The 16,874-nt window shown below is 45.7% G+C and overlaps 1 protein-coding gene across 3 annotated transcripts in view; it reads right to left on the bottom strand.

Moving 5' to 3' along the window:
• Positions 1–12,025, bottom strand: part of EFCAB6 (EF-hand calcium binding domain 6) — a 107,152-nt gene extending 95,127 nt beyond the window's left edge. For 2 of the 3 annotated variants that reach the window (XM_081860933.1, XM_081860934.1), the window contains exons 1-5: positions 11,897–12,024; positions 10,595–10,771; positions 8,773–8,993; positions 7,753–7,835; positions 1,637–1,703 (exon numbers count right to left, since the gene is read on the bottom strand). In XM_081860933.1, the coding sequence (XP_081717059.1) occupies positions 1,637–1,703; positions 7,753–7,835; positions 8,773–8,993; positions 10,595–10,766 (543 nt within the window). In that variant the 5' untranslated portion in view covers positions 10,767–10,771; positions 11,897–12,024. Of the gene's footprint in view, positions 1–1,636; positions 1,704–7,752; positions 7,836–8,772; positions 8,994–10,594; positions 10,772–11,896 lie in introns of all 3 variants that reach the window. The other variant, XM_081860935.1, reaches the window with a different exon arrangement.
• Between the last annotated feature and the right edge of the window lie 4,849 nt (positions 12,026–16,874).

Raw genomic sequence — 16,874 nt, 5'->3', positions numbered from 1 at the left:
GTGCAGCATCCGGAGGTGCCACCATGGATTGGCTACTGGATGGTGTCTGTAATTCATCTGTGGAGAGGGTCTGGGTTTGGGTCTGGTGTGGTTGATTGGTGTTGGCGTTCTGTGTGCCTCTGGATCTGGTGTCAGTTTTTGTGGGGAGGGCTAATTTCCAGATGTCTGGCAAGCGGGATGTGTCGTCACGCTTGTTCATGTTGTGAGGGTGTTTCTCTATCTCGATGGCTTCCATGATTATTCTCTTGTGGTGATGTTCCGTGTTAAAGAGCAATTTGGAATCTGCAAAATTAATTTCGTGTCCTGTTTCTTTCATGTGTTGGAAAAGAGAGGAAGTTTTTGGGGGCAGAGAGGAAGTTCCCAGGCTAGTGTGCCTTTTCTTCTTTTGTTCCTTAATTACTTGAGAGATATCTTGAGTGATTTCTTGAGTGATATCCTGAGTACCACTTAGGTGGGTCATTAGGCACACTAGCCTGGGAACTTCCTCTCTGCCCAGAACATTGGAGGCTATACACCACACCCCCTCTACAGTATTTATAGGAACTCAAACACTGAGATCCTGCTCTGTTCCAGTAACAAGAAGCCGAAAGCACCAGCCTGAAGATGACGAGTGAGACCTCGTCGAAACGTCGCCTAGACACCCCAACTTTTACACGGGAAGACACCCGAGGACACCAAAACCTGCATTCCTGTACCCGTGAAAATCTACGAAAGCAAATATATATATATATATATATATATATATATATATATATATGATGAAGAAGAAGAAGAAAAGCAATGGCAGCCATAAGAACTATATTTGAGCAATGACTGATAGGGTTTACTGTAGTGAGGAATGAATGACAGTTTTGGATGCAATCTGTCCCGACAGCTCTGTGATATGCTAATGTCTCACACAGTCTAGGATGACAGATACAGACACCCTTCATGAGAGAAAGAGGCTGGCACCTGGATCCGATATAGATACATGTGGGTGAGATGGCTCACACAGCGCTTGTGCCAGAGAGGCTGCGTCTTGGCAAAGAAGGCTGCTCCATCTTGCTATGCGGCAGCTGTACTTGCAAATCCTCTGCAAAAACCTCCTGCCTAATTATTAAGCCTGGAGAGTTATGCCAGCGTGATTTGTCTTTGACGGCCAAAATGTGTTTCATAGGTGAGTAAAGCCCAGGGTTGGGGTACACAAATGTGGGTGCTAGGGGCAGCCATAAATCTTTTCCTGGAGACTGCTTGTTCCTGGATGTCCAGCACAACACTGAGAAGACCTCTTTCCCCAAGCGCTCAATGCATTTCATGGGGGGCAAAGAGTGGAAACAGACACAGACTGCCTTCCTGGCCCCACATTCTCTGGCATTTACTCCAGACCCTGGAAGGAGCAAGTGTCTTCCTAGCTGGCACAAGGATGCAAAGGGGCCGAGTTGGCTCCTCACTTTGCATCAGGCACTGGGGAAAATCAGAAGCGACAAGACAGTCTCCCTGTTTCCGAAATTCAGCACAAAACGAGAGGTGGGTGACTCTCCTTTTCTCCTGAGTTTTCTGTACACATGAGAGATCTTAAGAGCTCAGCGGTGACCACAGGTAATGGCTGGCGATCAAGGGCAGGGGAAATGACTGAGTGCTACTTGCTGTGCAATACCTTCTCCCGTAAGAGGCATTCTAGCTGACTCAACGTCCTCGACCGCGAATCTTCAGCACTACTCCACCTAAAAAAGTAAAGGTAAATGAAATTACCATGAACAATGTTGCAGATCAGCAATGCCCACCATACTCCCCCAAAGAGCAAGATATTCAGGGCCTTTCTGCATCCCCGAAAAGGCTCCGTTTTATGCACTGTTTGTGCACTGCAGCCCCCCACTAGTGGCTGTTAACTGATCTCACACCTGGCAGTAACTCAACCACACTGCCATCCTGTTTGTTTCTTGGGTCCAGTGTCATGTTGCATGTTTGGAAAAAGCTGCCCACAGACCCCCTTGTCACCAACCCATAATCTCAAGGACTCTCTCCCTTTTATTCCTGGCAGAAATAAGGAAGACATGTGTGCTCTGCTGTCTTCTATATCTCTCCCACCCCAAGTATTTCAGAGCATCCTTAGATTGTTGCAAAACGGAGAGCAGCATTGGCTTCTGCTCTTTCTGCCTCTCAGCCTTTGCAGGGCTCTCCCGTTACCTCACCGCCTTTTCCCTCCCTGCTAACAAACCGCTAAGTGGGGGAAAGAATATGCATTAAGGGGGGGTGTAGTGAGGGTGGAGAAACATGCTCTGGTACACGTCACCCTTTCCTTTAAAATGGACACCTGCAATCTTAACACCACCTCCCGCCACCATGCATGAGGGGCAGAAAGTCTATGATGCCACAAGGAGGACTTCTCTTCACACTACAACAAAAACTCCTGGATAATGTGATGAATGTTTCTGCTGCTCTAAGGAGACTAGTTGGCTTGGCAACTATTATCAGTTGAACATGCCCAAGCATCAGGGCTTGACCTGAAGGAATTGGGGACAACGTTTGCAAAGGAAAAGGAAGGCAAAGTGAGATTTTGATGTGCCTGAAATTGAAACTTTCAAGAGACTGAAATTTTAGCATCAGAATTCACAAGATTATCCAAAAGGAGCTGTGTGCTAAAACATTTTCTTTTGTATTTCAGAAAGATAATCAAGGTTTGTTGTGTTACTTAGGCTTGCCATTTAAAATAAATGCAGTAGTTTCAAGGTTTTTTGCCTTTCATTTTCCCTACAACACATCTCTTTTTGAAAACTTAAGTTAGCAATTGGGGGTCCAAGTAGTTAGCCTTGCCCAGGGCTCAAAATAGCCTGGCACCAGCACTGCCGCCAGTGTTGACATGTTGGGGCAATGAGCAAGCAGGGAAGGATCTTTGAAGGATCAGCCGCAGAAAGAAAATGAGGCAGAGAGGGGAGAAGGCCACATGATGTGGTTCACGGAGATGTGGCGTGAAAGCCAAGAAACCCGATATAACCCCAAAACTATAGCATGCCAGAGGCATACTGTGCGGCACCATACAATACATTTCTTCTAGAAATCCTTTTTGCATTACCACCAATTAGAAGAAAAGTGGGTTTTGGCTCAGGGACATCTAAGATGCAGTCATATCAGAGGGAACGTCATGTGGTCCCACTCCCCAAATGCAGCAACATCCAAAGTTTGGAGTGAGATTTTGGGTGCTTATAAGAGGAAGATGAAGGAGGAAGTGGCAGCCGTAGTGATCAATGAAGCTGATGAAGAGCAGAATTGGAGCTCTGACCAGCATTCAATTAGCTGAGAGCCAAGCTAGACAAGCACCAGGAAATTCACTTGCAGCCTTCTTTCTATGCCTTCCCCACAACTGATGCTTGTGGCAAAGGGGGACAGAGATGGGGTATCCCATCACCCAAAAGCCAAGAGAACAAGGGATGGGGTTTTTAACCTTTTCCACCCATCACATTTTCCTGATCAACTAACACAGTGGTACCTCTGGTTATGTACTTAATTCGTTCTGGAGGTCCGTTCTTAACCTGAAACTGTTCTTAACCTGAGGTACCACTTTAGCTAATGAGGCCTCCCACTGCTGCCGTGGCGCCAGAGCACGATTTCTGTTCCCATCCTGAAGCAAAGTTCTTAACCCGAGGTACTATTTCTGGGTTAGCAGAGTCTGTAACCTGAAGTATCTGTAACCCGAGGTAGCACTGTAACCTAAATTCCTGATTTCCTAATAACCGCTTCTTTAAGTGGGTCCAGGAAGACTCTCTCACAGAGGGAAGTATTCACCAACCCACAAAACCTATTGCCCAGCCCTGCCTGGCTCGCATTTATAAGCCAGGATAGGCAAGGATCAAGGAGACAGGTGGTCTCTTTCACTCGTCCAGGCATCCTGTTCACATCCTTGGAGGTAACAGGTTGAAAATGATTGCAGACAACCTGAATGGATAAAGTTCTGTCACTCTTCCATCTCATGGTGGAGTCTTCCTCCCTTTGAATCTGAGTGATTTTACCTGCCAAAAACTTATTTATATGGTGCTACCTAAGCACATAATGCTCTGCAGCCCAAGATAATTTGGTTTTCAAAAAGGCCATAGGCTGTAACTCAAGTCAGAAAGTAGTCCTAAACTCACTTTCTAAAATCTTGTCTCGGAAAAAACAGCATCTGTATCGCCCTCCAGTGGTAGATCAGGGTATAACTAGGGCTACTCCTTTGAATCTGAAAGGCTTATGTCATAATAAAAAGGCTAGTATTTTATAGTGATACAGAAATCTTTGTTGTTCTTGGTACCACAAACTAACAAGTACGCATGGAATATTGGGGGGGGGCAGAGACTGGAATTTACATCACACATTTTAAATATTTGGTAATATTTTTTTTTAATGCAAAAATATAGATTATTTTAGAAAGCTAACATGCCTAACCTTCTGGAAACTTAAAATACCGGTAATAAACAGATCACAAAAGTTATCAGGTGTCTGTGTCCGTATGACAGCTTCTGCGTACAAAGCACTGCAGAGTTGTCCTTACAGACTGATCTAGATCTCTACTCAAATGAGTTTTTGAGGAATGTCAAGGCACCTAGGAGTGTGATTTCCTGGGCCAGTCTCCCTGAATTTCTCTGTATTACCGAGATCTGGGTGCTGGTGCACAACCCTGAATCTATTGGGCTGCTACTGTAAGTTCAGGTCCTCACATACTGCCATCATTCAGTTTCCAGAGCACTTAAAAATATATGTGCGCTTGTCAAGCCAAACAGTGGGCCAAACTCCTGCATCAGCTCTGTGGCTTAAGAAATGTAAGGTGTACTCGCCACATCCTGGCTGCTAAGACCTTCCTCTGGCCTCAAGTGGCTTTACATTGCAGCTTTGTGACAACTTTGTGGCTAGTATTTTTTAAAAGTCCTTTGTGAGTCGGTTCCACCTTGCCCAGCCCAGATGTGCTATGCGCAAAGCAATCATGATTATTATTCTTTCATCAGGCAGATGGATAAAGAGGTGCAATCTTTTCCTTAGGAGTAGCATCAGCGAGCTCTGAAGCCATCTGGGATCAAGTCTAGGAAAAGGGAATGAATAGATTTCCCCGCCCCCTGCTCTTCCATGTCTTGGAAGTTATAAGGGAGAACACGCTATAACACAGATCCCACTGCAGTGCTCTAAAGGGACCAATCCCAAAAAACTTAAGAGATTCTTCTTGTTTTAGATAATCTCTCCTCTGCAGCACTCTCCTTAAGGCCAGTTGTTTGTCCTGAAGCACAGCGGGCTATGCTGACAAAATAACTGCGGTAAGTGGCCAGCTGCATCCCATAACCAAGACCATTTTGCAGGAAAGATTGGATGGCCATGGTGCATGGCCATGGCACACTGTCCCTGGGGTGGCTATAATTCAAGTGCAATCACTATTGGCTATTTGTGTTGGCCAGTAGCTTGCAAGCAGCAGAATTAGGTGTTAGAGGACTGTACCACTTCAGAGCGTAAGTGGAAGGTGCCATGTTTAAATTCTCAACCCCCAAATGTGCAGGCCTATGCATTTTTTTAAAAAATAAAATCCTCCTTAACTATTTTAATCCAAAAGAGCACAACAGGGAGCAGGGTGGAGTTAGTTTCTACTCACAGGGAAGGATTTTGTTGGTATAACATGGAATATTTATTTAGAGCATTTGCACCCCTTTATTCTTCCAAAAAGGCTCCCGGGCCAGCTTATATAGTATCAGTTAAAACCTAGAAGTCCTTGACCACCAAGAAGGCACAGCACAAAAAGAGGACAGAGAAGGAAGAGGGAAAAAGCAAGCTCAGGCACCAAATAGTAATTCTCATAATGACTAGCTGCAGTGAAGGCAGTTCAGGGCCAGGACGCATGTGATGGAGCTGCCCTCTCAGCAGAGCTGGTGGAATGAGCCCCACACACGCTGTCGACCACAGAGACAGCCTGCTGCCGCATCACAGTTGAGCGACAGGAAACTCCATGGAGTTTTCATAGAGTTGATGGAATAAGGAAAACTTTTACAGTGGTACCTCGGTTACACATGCTTCAGGTTACATACGCTTCAGGTTACAGACTCCGCTAATCCAGAAATAGTACCTCGGGTTAAGAACTTTGCTTCAGGATGAGAACAGAAATCGTGCTCCAGCGGGTGCAGCGGCAGCGGCAGGTCCCATTAGCTAAAGTGGTGCTTCAGGTTAAGAACAGTTTAAGGTTAAGTACAGACCTCCAGAACGAATTAAGTACTTAACCCGAGGTACCACTGTATTAGTATCTTAAAAATCTGATTCCCCACCTGCAGTCTAATAGTACAGTCTATTCCACCAGTGGATAACTTGACAATCTTCTGCTGCTGCTGCATGTGTAAACCACGTCACAGATGACTTTAAAGCTGGGTAAGTCAAACCTATCAAAAGGTAGGTCTAATGCTGGCTATTAGCTAGGGCAGCTTAAAGGAAGCATCAGTGCTCAGAGGCAGCAGGCCTCTTCAATATCATCTGCTAGGAGCAAACAAGGAAGGAGCCTCGTTCTTGTGCAGGGCTGTCTTCACCCGGGTGCCGAATTCTGGGGGGCGCCAGGCGCCCGCCGCTGAAGTCGCCTAAGCTCTTAACTATCTACCTGTTATGAAATAATAAATAATTTTGATCAAGCTAGAAGAACAAAATACATATATACCTAGGTATTACCAAAATGTATACCTACTTTTGACTTTATGTGCTCATTTAGCAAAGACGCGCCACGCCAGCAGCAGCGCTTGTCATTCACAACAGTGGCACTTGATTCAACGATGGCGCCTGTCATTCTCAATGGTGCCGTGCATGCAAAATTAACTCTTACATCAAAATATTATGTTACGTACAGTGGAACCTCGGGTTACGTACTGTCTGCCTTATGAACGCTTCAGGTAACGAGCTCCGCTAACCCGGAAGTAGATGCTCCTGGTTGCAAACTTTGCCCTGGGCAGACCCCATTAGTGAAAGCGCGCCTCATGTTAAGAACGGCTTTGGGTTAAGAACGGACGTCTGGAACGAATTAAGTTCATAACTGGAGGCACCACTGTATTGTATTGAGCTGTGCTGCTATGCAGCAGCAGGGTCAAAGGCATCTTTGACACGACTGATGTTTCTCCTAAGCAGGTGCCTCAACAATACTTCTAGGTTTAAGTGTGATGGTGTTGTATACTTAAGTATAAGTGTATTGTAAATAAATGAGCAAATAAATTTCTTTTTCCTCCCTTCTTTCATAAACAAGAGATAAAGGCACACATAAGCGTGGTGTCTGACATAAGCATAATGAAAGTTAATTTGGGGGCTAAACTACATTTCGGGGCGCTTGGCGGATCTTTGCACCACGGCAGCACATATGCTAAAGACTGTGCTGTTCTTGTGCCCTGCTTGAGAGACAGTATCTGGCTAACCAGAATTCTGGACTAGGTTGGGTCCTATGCAGGCAAGGGTCCTATGTTGGGTCCTAGGCAGCAAGGCTGTTTTTATGTATGCCTCTGAAGAGAGCAATGTTACACCACCATTCTGCTTGCAGGCTCCCTGTATGCTCCCTGGTCGGCTACTGTAAGTACTGTGAATACTGACGCACAGTATTCTCAGCCCGGGAATATCCCAGACATTGTCGGTTAAGTTGAACTATAAGATATTGAGAGGGAGAAGGGAGTTGGCACTGGTCTGCCTTTTTCGCTGACAACACCATGTTCTTGGTGATGTGTAGGCCTGCCTGAAATTTGGCATTACTACTTCTACCAATCTCAGAACTTCACAGTTCAAATCAACAAAAGTTCTTACGTCCTTTGGAGGTGGTTAATCGGTCTGGCAAACTTCGACAAGAACTCAAGATAAGGTACAGCAACTTTGGTACAGCCCGGAATCTGTTTCAATACAAAGAAACTTAATGTGAATGGTATTCTGTGGTGGTTGTTTTTCATCATGTTGCCTCCTCCCTTATTGTTCCATTAAGGTAACATTTAATTAAATAGTTCATCTTCTTTGTTCAGATCTGTTTGCATTCTTTCATTTCCCAACAAATGCGTTATAAGCTTTCAAACAGCCCACAGCTCTCTCATAAAAATATTTGTTATTCTAATTGCTCACCGGTAATATTATTTATTATAATTTATATTCCACCTTTCTGTAAAACCACACACTCGAGAAAGCTTTTTAGTGGACTGCTTCTTGCCATGCTTCTTACTGACATATTGCTTCCGTTTAATATTGGGAAGTATCATAACAGCTAGAATGTATTACAAGAAAACTTGTAATTCCATTGGGCCTGTGACTCACAGCAAATTTATACACACAACAGAATCCAAGTGGGAATGCTTTTCCTGGACTACACTATCTCCTGCTGCAGGTAGAGAGTTATATGTCTGGAGTCTCTTCTTCAATAACAACAATTTAAAAACCTCAGTGTGCAGAGAGAAAATACAGCATGCAGAGAGAGAAGTTTGTTATTGGCTTGTGACTCACCTGAGTTCAGATGACATGCCTTGCCAGATCATGGCTTGTTTCCCAACAAAGGAGAAGCTAAGTACCTGCCTGTGTGATTGACACCATAGGGAAAGATTTAAGCCCTCCTTCCCAGCTGAGACTGTGAGAAACTCACACTGGCACTAATAGGTTTATTCCTAATTCTGACGCAAAAGTTCTACATGACAATCACAATTGTTCCTAACTCACATATGGCAATTAATTTTAAAAACCAATGCTATGATTGCTAATTATGCCTAATGATACAGTTAATGCAACATGCAGTTAGGCCCTTTGATAACTGAGAAAAAGCTCATATACATCCACAAGACTACACACCTTGTCCAGCAAAGCATCAAACTGTTCTTGCGTCAGGGGTAAAATGAAAGTTTCAATCACTCTTCTAAATTCACCCTTAGTGACTTTCAGGGTTTGATCAGCGTCAACTGTCTGAAATGCATTTTTGAGTTCATCTTCTTTCGCTAGAGCCTTCTGAAGCAGAATCTGCTCAATATCCACCGAAGACAACGTGGGGTCAGGGAGAGAACTGACAGATGCAGCTAGAAAATATAAAGTTATAGTGCCTGTGGTACATAGTTCCTTCAGCAAACCAGCACAAAGTCATGTCAACTTCTACATTATCAACCTAAGTTTGACTTTTCTGCAGTAAGAACCTTTCAGGACTCCAAACAGGCAGGGGGAGATGGGGGCATGTCCACTGTTCTGTTGTCGGCAGAGGAAAGCAGCAGATGCCTCTAGAAAGTTTTAAGGAGGACATGAAGGCGGTAGCTCTCATTTACTGCTGGTCCCTAGCGCCTAGTATCCAAAAGTAGACTGCCTCTAAACAAGGAGGCTCCATTTAGCTAAGAGACCCATCCTCCTTGAGCAATACAGTGCTCCACGTTCCTCCCCCAACTCTTGAGCTTGAAGCACAGCAGATAAGTTTCCAAACTCCCTTTGGAAGTCCCTTTCACCAGGCATCTGGGAAATATCTTTATTTTATTTATTTATTTATATTGTTCGATTTCAATTTCATTGTTCCGCAAGGGACAATGACAATAAAGATATCGTAATCGTAATTGGATATTTATATCCTGCCTTTCTATGATACAGTGGTGCCTCGCAAGACGAAATTAATCCGTTCCATGAGGCTCTTCGTATAGCGGTTTTTTCGTCTTGCGAAGCAAGCCCATTGACAGCTTAGCGGATTAGCGCTATTAGCGGTTTAGCGGCTTTTAGCGGATCAGCTGATAAGCGGCTTAGGGCTTAGGGAAAGGGGGGGGAGGGGAAAAACCCCGCAGGAACTCGCAAGACATTTTCGTCTTGTGAAGCAAGCCCATAGGGAAATTCGTTTTGCGAAGCGCCTCCAAAACGGAAAACCCTTTCGTCTTGCGAGGTGTTCATCTTGCGGGGAACCACTGTAAAAGCAAACTCAAGCCAGTTTGAGGCCTGAAGGTCTTATTTCCTCTTTACTTTTCTTCTTGGTGTGAAAAGAGTCCCAATTAACACCCTCTTACCTTGAAACCTCCCTTAACTGGAGGTCAGCAGTAGCCTGACCTATCTCCCAATTTCCTTGAATTATATTGCACTACAGGTTTTACCGTGCCAAATCTCAGTCAAAGCTATTTAGAGATTCTCCAGAGTGATCTTGCTTTGTGTTTCTTCTCTTTAACAATGGGGCTTCAAAAATCCTTTTGGAGAAGGCCTTTCAGAGTTATCTGTTCCCTCCCCATCCACACTGATGCAGCTTTTACAATGCTCTCTCTCAGACCAGGCCAAAAAGCTTAATTATGAAGAAAAGAAACTCAAGTGAAGGAACACTTTGAAATGGATGGGGGGGGCAGGAAGTGCAACTGACTAGCAGGAAGCTCAGCTGAACTGCACTTCCTGTTCACTCCATCTTGTACATAATCAATTTTGTGCATCTTTCCCAACAAGTAAACAAATAAGTTTCCAGTATTAAGACCTGCTTGCACATCTCCCTGCCTTAGAGAAATGCATTAAATTGTTTTAAGAAGAGCCAGAAAAATGCAGAGAACACGAAGCACAAACCTACTGCTCTTTCGGTTCCCCTCGATAATTTCCACATCTCTAGCAGCCTGCCTTACAGTGCTTGGCTGCTGTCAGAGCCTGCAACATAAACTTTAGTAAACATGCTTACTTGAAAGTGATTTGAAAGATGTTTGTGTGCTGCTGCTGCTGCCACTGCTGCTGCTGTTGCTGCGTGTTGATGATCTGGTTGAAGGTGTCGACAGGCCTCTTGAATTAAACACAATTCCATGGGATTGAGGATATAAATTACTGTAATCAGCTGCACTAACCACTCTGGACATGATTCCTGCAGAAAGTAAAAGGCATGACACCAGCTATGAGGGCATGGAATTGAATCAGAACTGATCTCACTCCACAAGCAGCTTGAGCGATTCCAGGGGACTGAAATTTAGGGCTCGTCCACATTTGCACTTGACCCATGCCTAGAAAACAGATTCTGGAGGACACTTTAGATCAGGAAGATTGCACTACACATCACATCTGCTTCAACCCTTATTTCCAATTAAACATGCTTAATTAATGGACTGTATCTATTTAGGATACGAAAGAAGCCTTTGGAGTAGGGGCCACCAAACATAGTAGGGTATTTCTAAGTCATTATGAATAAGGTGAGGCTGTTAATAAACTACATGCAGAGCCAATGTGGTATTGTAGTTATAATTAATGCTGAACTTGGGCTGTGGAGACCCAAACACAAATCTCCATTTGACCATGAAGGTGGCTGGAGGGCCTACCATGATCTCTCAGACAAGCCTACCTTTCTATGGATGTCCTGAATAAAAAACAGGAAAACACTCAGGTCTGCTGCTCTATGCTCCTTAGACAGAAAGAGCAAATAAATTGCAGCACAGGTAGAAAACAGATTTGGCTGATAAGGATTTCTTTTACACAGCAGCTGCTCCTATTGGTACAAAAAACCCCACCCTGTTCTCTGAACTTGTTTCATCATGCAGTAAGCCCGTAACTTACGCACATCTTTCAACTTTACGCACTTGGCAAATAAAAACAAAACTGAAAAGCGGACAGGCGTCCTAGGAAAAAGGACTTTGGTGATCCCACCAGCCATTGCGCTCAGTGTGCTTTGATGATATGCTATATTGGCTTTAAGGGTGGGCTTTGGCAATATGGTGCCCTGAGCGAGGACAAAAATTGGTGTCCCCTCCCCCAAAATATTTATTTTCACAATGATTCCTTTTGGCACATTTGCGTTTTTTATGGATCCTCTCAGTAGATAACAATAAACCTATATTTATATGGGCATTACTATTATTATGTTGCGCCCTCTCGCCTTGGCCCGCTGTGCGGGGGGGGGGGGGGCGCCCTAAATCCAGCGCTGCCCCGAAACATGACCCCTGTGAAAGTCACAGGCTTGCTGTACTCGTTGAAAACAAAACAAATCACAATTTTCTACCTGCAGACTCTTCTCCAGCTAGGGGAAAGGATTCCCTGCTGCCTGATGACCCCGAAGGAAGCCCCCTCCCGGGATCGTGAGTACCTGGCTTCAATCCGTGCAGCTTTCCCCGGGCCGGCGGAGGCGCCTGCGAGCGGGGGCGGCCAGACCCCACGTCCCGACGAGCTTCTGGGAAGTTCCGCCGCCCGAGATTCCGCCCGCGCGCCGGCCAAGGCGCGTTTCTAGGACGCTGTTGCCCCGGCAACGGAGAGCAGCTCCGGATTGGCAGGGATGCCTGGTGGCTGCCTAGCAACCGCCTGGAGGGCGACAATCGCATCCTCCCGCTGCACCTCCGGCTCAGCGCGTTGGGTTTCCCCTCTGCAAACGAGCGCGCGCTCGGATCGCCCTCCTCGCGCGCTTTTACCTCGGAGTAAGTCCCAATGGGCACCCAAGGGAAGGGGCTCTGCTCCCCACCCACCCGGCTGCGCAGGCGGAGAGGGTGGGGCAACGGGGGTCGCAGATCGGAGTTTCCAAGTTGAGGACCCGATTCTGGGGAGTTGAGGGGTCCCGCTGCACTCGAGGAGGCTTTGCTTCAGAGGAAGCCGGCGCAGGAGAGATCGTTCACCGGCGCAGAGAGCCTAACCACCATTTCTCTCTGTGGCTTGGGCTCAAAGGACGTTTGCGGACCAACAGTTGTTTGCCGGACTACAACTCCATCATGCCTCTCAGTTGGCCATATTGAACTGGGCTGATAGGAGTCGGAGGGTCAGTGAAAATCTGGACGCCCAGTGGTTGCCCGTCCTTGTTTCAGCAGGTGCTGCGCAGGTGGCAAAGTACGAATGCCCCCCCCCCAAAAGTATCACTCACTTCCCTGCCAGGTACAGATAGGTAGCCGTGTTGGTCTGCCATAGTCAAAACAAAATAAAAAAATTCCTTCCAGTAGCACCTTAAAGACCAACTAAGTTAGTTCTTGGTATGAGCTTTCGTGTGCATGCACACTTCTTCAGATACACGTGTATCTGAAGAAGTGTGCATGCACAGGAAAGCTCATACCAAGAACTAACTTAGTTGGTCTTTAAGGTGCTACTGGAAGGAATTTTTTTATTTTGTTTTCCCTGCCAGGAAACGCTCGCACACCCCATGAATTCCTGCATGACAAGCAATGGACAGGAAAACAAAGTGTGCAGCTTCCAGTGACGCAAAAACAAACCAAAATGAGTTGTAAAGTAGGAAGATGGAAATTCGCCTTAGACTGTTTTCACAATATGACGCTAGACTAGGGTTATTGCTGCTTTTAGTTCAGCTATTCATAGTGTTGGTGAGCTGCCCTCATTGGCCGGAGTGTGTGCTTGATTATTAAGAGTCTGTCTTTGGCTTTTGTTTTAAGAATATTCAAAAGCACCAAGAGTCCAAGTGAGTGTGATTGCAGCAGCCCAAGATGTTTGTATAGTTTGCTCCTAAATGTGTTTAGTCAGAAGTAAGAATCATTGAACTCAAAGGTAAATAAGAAGGGGATCCATGTGTCAAAACACCATAGAGAGAAACAAATGTAGTAAGAAAATATTTTTCCTGCTTGTAATATTGAAAGCACTCCTGCCTGGCGTAAATTAATAATGCAGAGTTTTTAAGTGAAAGAATAAGAGCTTTACTGAGTTAAAATAAACTTCTTCATAAACAACATGGTTCCAAACAGTTTGACTGAGATTACATACTGACTCTGCTCACAGGGAGAAAATGGCTGCCAAGTCACATGTCACTCAGCAGTTAGCAGTTAGGCCTGAATAACTTGAGTCGGCCCAAATGATTGTGCAGTCCCGGCACTTCCCAGCCTGCTTTGCTGCTTCTGCTCTCGTGTCTTTGTCACATGACATGGGGTTGGTGGCACCCGTCCGTTGTGTGCCTCTGGGGGTGAAGTCAACCTTTTGGAGAATCGCAGCTGCAAAGGCCAGGAACTCGTAACTGCTGCCTCCCACATTGTTTTTGCTGTGTTAGCAGCACCAAAGTGACCTCTCCGGGGTGCAGGCCTGGGCAGTGTGCATGGAGGTCCAGGGCTGCGCAGACAACAAGACGCCGCTCTTGGCCTCGCTGATGAGGTCCAAAGGAAAGCAGAGCAAGACATTCGGCACCAGCTGAGCTGCAGGAGTCGCTGGAAGGAGGCATACAAGTTGCCGTCAAACCATCTTAGGGACTCCACTCCAGATTTGTGTAGAGTTTACTCCTGAGCCTGTTCTTCTCACAAGGCAGCGAGTAAGGTGGAACATAATGCCAGGGGTTGGGTGGAACCTAATTGGGGCAGGTGGTGAAATCCCATTAAAACAGATGAGGGGGGTTTCTCATATACAGTCATACCTCGGGATGAATACACTTCGGGTTAGGCATTTTCGGGTTGCGCTCCGTGGTGACCCGGAAGTAACAGAGCACGTTACTTCTGGGTTTCGCCGTACGTGCATGCGCAGACCGTCAAAATGATGTCACGCGCATGCACAGAAGCGTCGAAACGTGACACGCAGATGCGCGGACACGGGTTACATTCGCTTCAGGATGCAAATGGGGCTCTGGAACGGATCCCATTCGCATCCCGAGGTGCCACTATATAGCCAAAGATTTGCAGCACCTTATTAGGTAATTGTTTATTTAAAATATTTGTATATTGCCCTTCAGAAATTATTCTGGATGGTTTACAACCATACCGCAACTACAACTGCAATCCTATGACTTACCTGGGAGTATATTTGGAATTGTACTAACTTATCTGGGGGTGAAGGGACGCGGGAGGCGCTGTGGTCTAAACCACTGAGCCTAGGGCTTGCCGATCGGAAGGTCGGTGGTTCGATTCCCCGCGACGGGGTGAGCTCCCATTGCTTGGTCTGCTCCTGTCAACCTAGCAGTTCAAAAGTATGTCAAAGTGCAAGTAGATAAATAGGTACCAATTCGGCAGGAAGTTAAATGGCATTTCCGTGCAATGCTCTGGTTCGCCAGAAGCGGCTTAGTCATGCTGGGCACATGACCCAGAAGCTGTCTGCGGACAAACGTCAGTTCCCTATGCCAGTAAAGCGAGATGAGCACTGCAACCCCAGAGTCGTCCGTGACTGGACTTAACTGTCAGGGGTCCTTTACCTTTATCTTTTTTATCTGGGGGTGAATCCCATGACATAATGTGGCAGTTACATCACCCCTCAAGAATGAAACCTGAGATAGTTGCTGTAGCCAGAGAAAAATGAGGTTTCCATTTGCTGGAACAGATCCACACAGTTGTTTAGAATATTGTTCCTGAAAAACATTTTTGCATTCTTAAAAAATTAATAGATTGCACTTCCTGGAACAGCAGCAAATGAGAAAGGGACAGCAAACCCATATCTCAATTAGCTGGCATTTTAAGCTTCATGGACACATGCTCACGAGTCCTGCCAGGCATATCACAGCTGAGCTTCTCCTTTTTCTGGCACTGAATGCTGACCAGACAGCAAGCTCAGCCTAACTGCTAAGCATGACGGTACCCGTGTGCCTTTGTCACAACAAGGCAGGCTCTCCATAGTGTGCTTTGAAGAGGCTGAAAGCTCATGTTGGCTGTCTTGGGTCATTTCAGCACCCTGCAAGAGTCTTCTGTGTGCCCCCAGGCCATTCTCCCCAAGTTCCCCAGCTATTCCCATGTTACTGAGGTAGCACCTCTGCCACAATGATGCTTGCTTGTTACTGGCCTGGCCAGGCCCATTGGCTGCCTTACCTAGTGCTGCCTCATCCCAATGTGTCATTGTCAGTGCCATGAAGGAAGGCCTTGGCGGAGTGAGTAGGCAGGCAACCCAGCCTACTCATTGGTCTGCTCACAGGACATCCACTGGGGCTGGCACTGCTGCTTTGCAGCATTTGTTGAATTGGGCAGCAAGCAGGTGCTGGGCAGAGCAGGAGCAGGCAGTGTTGAAATTCTGGGCAACACAACTGTGTGTGCACCTCACAGCCTACCCTTTGCTCCCTAAGGTAGCCTGCTGCTCTCGGGTGCTGTGTTGCTGTTGCTTGAAGACTGCTCCCAAACCATTGCTATTTTGTAAGTAAGTTGTCCAGTTAACATGGACTGGGTGTTCTTGTGCTCTTGCCCAGCAAACTCGCTTCCTTCCAAAAACTGGACTTTTGCAGTAAGGAAGATGGTAGGATATTTTGCAACCGCCCTGTGATTTTTGGATGAAGGGCCATATAAAATTTTAATAATAATAATAATAGGAAAATGCACTGAAACATATAGGATATCAGCTGCTTGATGTAATGTGGCATAACCTCCATACATAAACAGCAGGTGCTGTCTTTCGTAATTGCCCTGGCTGCTGTGCGGGAGCCCCCCTCCCATTTACGTGGTAAAGTTTTAGACAAGTATTAGACTAAGTTAAGGGGAGCTCTAGCTGTTGTCATGAGCCACGGTCACTAAATGGAACCTCCCTGTACAGAGGCAGTATGAATAATGGATACCAGGGACAAACAACTGAGGAGGCTCAAAACCTTCAAGCCCTGCTTATGAGTGCTCAGAAGGGGCATACGGCTTCAGAGATAATCCTGGAATTTGCTCCGACAGATAAATTTACAAAACAATTTTTCATCATGAAATCTGACATTGCTGGCTACATTTATTTACCTTTCTTTGCTGCACCTGCTCAATTGCTCAGGGAGGATTACAGATTGCAGATTTTATCCTCTATCGTCCTGTCAAAAGCTCCAGAGTGGCTGGAGCCGCCCAGAGTGGCTGGGGAAATCCAGCCAGATGGGCGTGGTATAAATATATTATTATTATTATTATTATTATTATTATTATTATTATTATTATTATTATTATTTCATTCAAAACTTAACATTTATAAAAACACCAATTAAACTTGAATGTGTATTTGGGAATGCAAGTTAACTTCCTTTTCTTTGAACATTGATTTCCAGTCTGGATTTATGTTCTGATAGGTGGATGCCGCTCTTTCTTTTAGGAATTGCCTAGAAGCAAATGCCGGGGGCAGTAAGGCTT

This window comes from Podarcis erhardii, assembly GCF_964252035.2.
Source record: "Podarcis erhardii genome assembly, chromosome: 5".
NCBI lineage: Eukaryota > Metazoa > Chordata > Lepidosauria > Squamata > Lacertidae > Podarcis > Podarcis erhardii.
Note: the sequence above shows the minus strand (reverse complement) of the source record. Positions and strands in the feature narration are given on the sequence as shown.